The 6,523-nt window shown below is 39.9% G+C and overlaps 1 protein-coding gene across 1 annotated transcript in view; it reads right to left on the reverse strand.

Annotated features, from left to right (window-relative positions):
* Window positions 1-378: 378 nt before the first annotated feature.
* Window positions 379-6,523, reverse strand: part of LOC101853708 — a 12,461-nt gene continuing 6,316 nt past the window's right edge. Inside the window, exon 4 of the mRNA XM_005102337.3 lies at window positions 379-1,132. Within this exon, the coding sequence (XP_005102394.3) occupies window positions 453-1,132 (680 nt within the window). The 3' untranslated portion in view covers window positions 379-452. The remainder of the gene's footprint in view (window positions 1,133-6,523) is intronic.

Consider the following 6,523-nt stretch of genomic DNA (forward strand, 5'->3'; position numbering starts at 1 on the left):
ATAGATAGATAGATAGATAGATAGATAGATAGATAGATAGATAGATAGATAGATACACACACATTTATGTGTGTATGTATGTGGGAGGGGGAGGGGAATCCTCACCCAAGGGACCCACGCTAAAACCTTTCCAGCTCTCTTGATTTTAATCTTGTTGAATTGTCTGACATTATCAGCGTAAAAGTACCAAGAATGTTTTTTTTAAATCTTAGAAGCAGAGAATATATAACATACAAAGGAATGACATTGAGGCAATTTTTCCTTGATCAGAACGTGTGGTGCAAAATATGCAATAGGTTCCTGTGCATGGAAAGAAAAGAAATAAAGAATTGCATAACTGAAAAAGAGGTTGAAGCAAGGTACCCAGGAAGAATAAGGAGCAAATCATAGCAGAGAGATTAACAAAGACCCCGTCCACAAGTTTCAATGATGAATGAGCAAAGCCCCTTTCCTCACCATCCGTCTGTGGAGTTATCCTCCACTTGATCCTGCTCAGCAAGCTGTTCAACGGCATGTGCTTGGCCCTCAGAAATGTCAGCTTCTGGTCGTCCCTCTCCCGAATTGTCAGCCTTTTCTGCGTCTTCCAAAGGGATATCAGCCGTCATTGATTGCCCAAGCCCCGAGGTGTCCGCCATATGCGACTCCATCCCCCCAGAAACAGCTTCTGGAATTCTCATCTCGGAGGTATCGCCCAACTCAGGTTTCCCTGTTGGGGTGTCAGCCTCAGCGACTTCTGTTTCAGAGCAATCGGTCATTTCCGTTTTTCTTTCAGAAATCCCAGAAGCCCCAGAGTCGGCAACCTCAGGAGCGCCAGGCTTCAAAGACCCCTGGTCACCAGCGTACTCGTCGTCTTGCATGTGACTGGAGAAGACTTTACCAGCTCCAGGGAGATGTTCCATTTCGGAGTTGTCAGCCAGTTGTACCTCGTCTTCCGTGAAGACGTCAGCAACCACACACTTCTTTTCAGAGTGTCCAGGAGAGTGAGAATGGACGTCAGAAATGCCGGCTGCTAGCTCGTCTCTCTCTTTCCAACAGTATTCGGCCCGTATTACAGTGGGGAAAAGGTAAAGAAACGTCTCGCTTGGGATTCCACAAGGCACGTTGTCGATGGCCAGCTCTCGGTATTGCTCCTCTGAAATTATACATACAGTACAAGACCAACTTGTCACATTTATGAATCAAAGGACTGAATAGAATAAAATGTTTATGGTAAGCCAAGTAATATCCTCCGGATAAATTTTATCACACGTGGACACAACAACAAGCATCGGTTTTTGTGGTGCAGGGGTTAGGCGCTTTTCTGCCGCACGCGGGACACCCGAGTTGGATTCCCGAGAAGGGAGAATTTTTATCGAGTATCTCGGTCTTTCTACTGGGATGTTATATACCTCTCATCCTGAGTTCCACCTGACAGGTAGGTTCGAAAGCCTTCTACATAATCGTAATTGTGACAATGAGTATAAAAAACCAGCTCTATTTTTTAAAATAAAATCACAAATACGGACATGTATACAATGTTGTATAAACACTCACATGCTCTTATGCACAAGGATTCACATACACACGTAAATACATATAAATGTGTATTCAACAACATTAATATGCCCACATACACACACACACACACACACACACACACACACACACACACACACACACACACACACACACACACACACACATACATACATACAAATCGTGTAAATTCACACATCTGCTGACTTAAAAACGATATGCGATCAAACTGCCCCACTCTGTTTTACAACTTGAACTTTATCACAGAAATGAAATACAAGAAAGGAAATGCAATGCGTCCACCATTTTGTGAAGGATTCATTTGAGGCGTCAACAACAAAAATTAAAGCAGATGAATCCATATAATACTCAGCCGTACAAAATTGTGTTGTCAAGGAGAAAGTGGAGTATTATGCTAACAGACAAGTAATAACATAATTTGAAAGATTAGAAATGCTGTTGCTGGTGCTATGGAAGGAGCGACTTTCAATTTCTTCTCAGAACTGTAATAATAATATGATGCAATAGAAATCAATGGCCAACACGAGCACATTTTACAAATAAACGCATGCGTGATAACAAGGCCATTAAAATCCCTTATAACCAGCCGTCACACCAAAACCGACCAGAGTCTCGGGTAACTAAGTTTTATTTAAAAAAACAAATCAGCTCGCAGAAGAGCGAATCAAATCATACTCATCCGACTACCCAAATGAAATAATTTACACAACGAAGTTAAACCAATCGATAAAAAATGTGAAGAAAACAGAAATCCCTACAGTTTACAAAGTAGTCAACGAACCAATTCACAACTCGATCAGGTAACAAACCAACAAACCCATCCCCAGACCAGCCGACCAACCGGCCAACTGACCATCTAGCCAATCAACTAGGAATAATAAAAAAATTCATCGACAAATCAACACGCTCTGAATCCGGTCAAGAAATCAAGGTGTTTTTATCCTATTGAGTACCAATAAAAGAAGAAACAATCACAACTTGAAACAGTTTACCGACAAATCAAAGCTGTCAATCAAATCTGCCTCTTTCAAACAAAGAAATAAACAACATTTACCAACAAGCTCAATACCACATGAATACGGTATAAAGGCTTAGAAATAAGCTGCGTGTATCAGCTTTGCCAAACATTGGCTTGTGAGACATGCGGAATTTTTTCTGAACACTTACTTGTGACAGAAAAAAAGAAATCGTGCGAACTAGCATACTTAAAATAAAAACTTATTTTTACATACATAAGCGTATGCAAGGGTTAGAGTTCCATAATTTTCGAGCATTGATATAAAACCAGCTGGGCTTTAGAGTGTGTATACATTTTAACAGCAAATAAAAATCAATTATTTAATCAGGTTTTTTGTCAGCTCTCCTTACGGTTTAATTAGAGAATTTCAAAGTGAAGGATCGCGTAAGAAATTACTCTTTCTACACAGCTCGAAAAAACCCCCAACTTAAGTGTGTATCAACAATGGTTCCTGCATTATTTGTGGTTATTGTTAAGTCCATAAAAAGAACCAAGCGAAATATAAACCTGCAGTACGACACACAAGCAATAAATTGTGAATCAAAAGACCTAATCAACATTTGAGAGACTCGTTTTGAGATCGCTAGCGATAAAATAATAGATCCCGATTTCATTCTGCATCCATACTTTTCGACAATTTTTAAATTTACAATTGTCAGGAACATCTCCCTGACAAACCGAAAGGTTTCCAGAACGGACAGCCAGTTTGTCTTGAAAAGTCCGACATCCGGGCAAGAGCAAGAGAGAAGACGAAAGAAAAAAATGTGTTATTCGTGGAGAGCACACCATGATCACAGTGGAAGATTTTCGAGTACAGTACACCAATACAACCCTAACGAAAGCAATCCTCTTTACCCTTACATTTAATTTTGCAGTTGAATCCGTTATTAACGAGTAACGGTGTCCAAACACCACGTGTACCGCCATCCATTGTTGTCGAGTTTGGTTTCCTTTCTAGATACTGTTTTGAGCGTACGATTTCTAGAAAGAGCTGCGACAAACGGCTATTATGATGCCGTGAAATCACTCTGATTTTTTAAAAGAAAGAAAAGATTTTTTTTTAAAAACAAAATATTTTTTTAACGGTAGCCGAGGAGAAAGGTGAAAATTAAAAAAAACAAAAACTTCCTGGAATTTCCAAAGTCGGCGACATCCGCTCAAAGAGCAGCTTTCTACTTTTTAGCATCCAGGAAACGACAGAGGGACGACGTACGAACAAATTGGATTTCGTATTTAAAATTTTTTTTTCTCTTGAGATCCACCCTCATCATCATCATCATCCAGTGCCAGATCTGCGACAGACATCGGCGATCATGATTTTTCATTCATTCCTTTGTTCGGATGCTCTCAGAAAAGCTACGTTTCCCTGATTTTTCCCTGTTACCCATTTGTTTAGGTTCCCTAAGTATGTTATTCTGGGCCTACCCCTGCCTCGCTTGCCCTCAGTTTTGCCAGTGAGAGCTAGATGTTCAAGACCCTTATGTCTATTCAGGTGTCCCAAAAACTGCATTTGTCGTTTCCTGATTGTTTTTAACATTGAGCGTCCCACGTGGGCTTCATCAAGCACTACCTCATTTGATTTCTTTTCCTTCCACGATACTCTTAGCAGTCTCCTAAGAAACATTATTTCTGTTGCATCTATTTTATTTCCACTGTCTTTAGTGATTGTCCAGCATTCACAGCCATATAGAAGGGTTGACCAAACATAGCATTTCAGGACTTTCATTTTGGTGTTCATTGATATGTTTCTATTTTTCAGGATTGGGCTCATTTGATTGAAACTAGCCTTAGCCATTGCAGTTCTCCTTTTTATTTCTGCGGAAGATTTGGCATCAGATGTTATCATATATCCTAGATATTTAAACTGTTGGACTTGTTTGATCTTTTCACCTTTGCTAATGAGATTACAACCTATTAAAATATGCAATTATTTCATCGAGTTAAAAACGTCTCCGCTCAAATTATTACCTTACAAAGTTTTTGTTTTTGCTATCAACATTCTTACCAGGTGACTTCACCAGGGAATAGAAGTTGCACTTTTCTCCCCCTTGATCCTACAATCAAGTAAATCGAAACTTTGCAAAAGATTAGCTCATATTGTAGGGAGAAGTTAATATCCGAGCGCAGTGACCTCGACATAACTTTCGCCTACGTAGGCCTACTTGCAGACGTGTCGCGTGTCAGAGGATAACAAATCTGGTAAACTTCGATGAGCGTTATGAGCCACTTTAAAACTTAAAAATGCATTACGGTATTTATATGTATATCTTCTTCACGAGTTAGTCCTTAGTAAGGACCAAAACGTTTTCCTGACAGGGAAGTTCGCTCACTGCAGCAGCAACACCCAACGTAAGGGAGTATGTTTAAAATTGGCATGAACACAGATACCTTGGCGTTTAGGTATCTTGAAGGGAGAGATACATTATCTTTTGTGTGAAAGAATCACTTGGTCCAACACCAGCCAAACTGAGCAGGGCAAAAGCATGTGAAGTCAACAAGCGGGTCTACGCCCACGAGTATTTCAAAAGCAAAAGTTAAGCAAAATCGCTCCTTAGCAATATCTCTTGCTTGGCAAGTATTTGAATCTTTTAAAAGTTGTCAAACCTTTCATGCTTGACTTATCCACAGAGTGATATCACACCCTATAGAGTAACAACATGCCCCCCCCCCCCAACATGCCAAAGACAGTAACAAACAGACCCCTGAAAACGCCCAAAATTGTATCAACGCGAATGCTTGATACAACCAATACAGTAACAATAGCCTTTTCCTTAACAATGGCGTAACAACACGACCACTTGACACACCCTTTAAAGAAACAAACCCCAACTAAACACGCCCAATATAGTAACACACCACACCAAAACACACCCAATATATTAGCAACATGACTTATTAAGTCAGTTAAGTTGATTAATCGCGTGCCCCATAATATTACAGTAACAACATAAAACAGGCATAGATAAACTATGGCCCGTGGGCCAGATCCGGCCCCCTAGCAGTTTCAGTCTGGCCTACCAGTCGACCCTATCAACTACAATGAATCTGGTTAGCAATTAAAACAAAACTGCCCATCCTCCCTGATGGAAATAATAATTCTAATATTGTAAGTCATAAAATATCCGTGAGCAACAAAATAATTATAATATGCTCTTGAGTCAGTTTTAGTCTCTCTTTTGAGAGCGTGGTACTTAGATCTAACTGATTTCACCCAATTTTCTCCGTGAGGAAGAAAGACAATCATATTTTCAAGACCTGAGTGACCATATTAACACCATCAAGAACAAGAAATATATGTTTATCTTGGGAGATTTAAATGGCAGAGTCGGACGAAGAAGAACCCCATTGGAAGAGTACTTGGGACCCCACGGCGATAAAGATACAGACTGCAACAGCAATGGAGAAATGATACTAAACCTATGCGCTGAGCACGACATGATGATTACGAACACATTTTTCCAACATAGACAAAGCCAAATCAAGATCTGGTACAAATGGAGTGACCTGAACCATGCTTCACAAATTGATTTCATCCTGATGCGCAGAAAACAAAGACATACAGCCAAAGATTCGAGAGCGGTTCCAAACTACATCATCGACACAGACTATAGACCTGTGATACTTACTCTCAAACCCACAACGTAAAGCAAACAAAGAAAAACAGAGGGGAAAACCACGACTAACCTAAGAAAATTGGAAGAACCAGACATCAAGAAAGCAGTCGAGGATGACATTACCAAAGAGTACTTTAAACTGTCACGTGAGATCAAGGACATAGAAGACGAATGGCAAATATTTAAAAAATCCCTGTCAGAAATACTAAAAAACTGTTGTGGCACCAAAAGAACAGGTGGAAACAAAGGCAGAACAACGTGCTGGTGGAATGATGAAACCAAAGAAGCAATTAGAATGAAAAAGACGAAATTCAAGAAATGGCAAAAGTCAAAGACCGAAGAAGACTATATAGAA

Source organism: Aplysia californica, unplaced genomic scaffold (assembly GCF_000002075.1).
Source record: "Aplysia californica isolate F4 #8 unplaced genomic scaffold, AplCal3.0 scaffold00321, whole genome shotgun sequence".
In the NCBI taxonomy this organism is placed as follows: Eukaryota; Metazoa; Mollusca; class Gastropoda; order Aplysiida; family Aplysiidae; genus Aplysia; species Aplysia californica.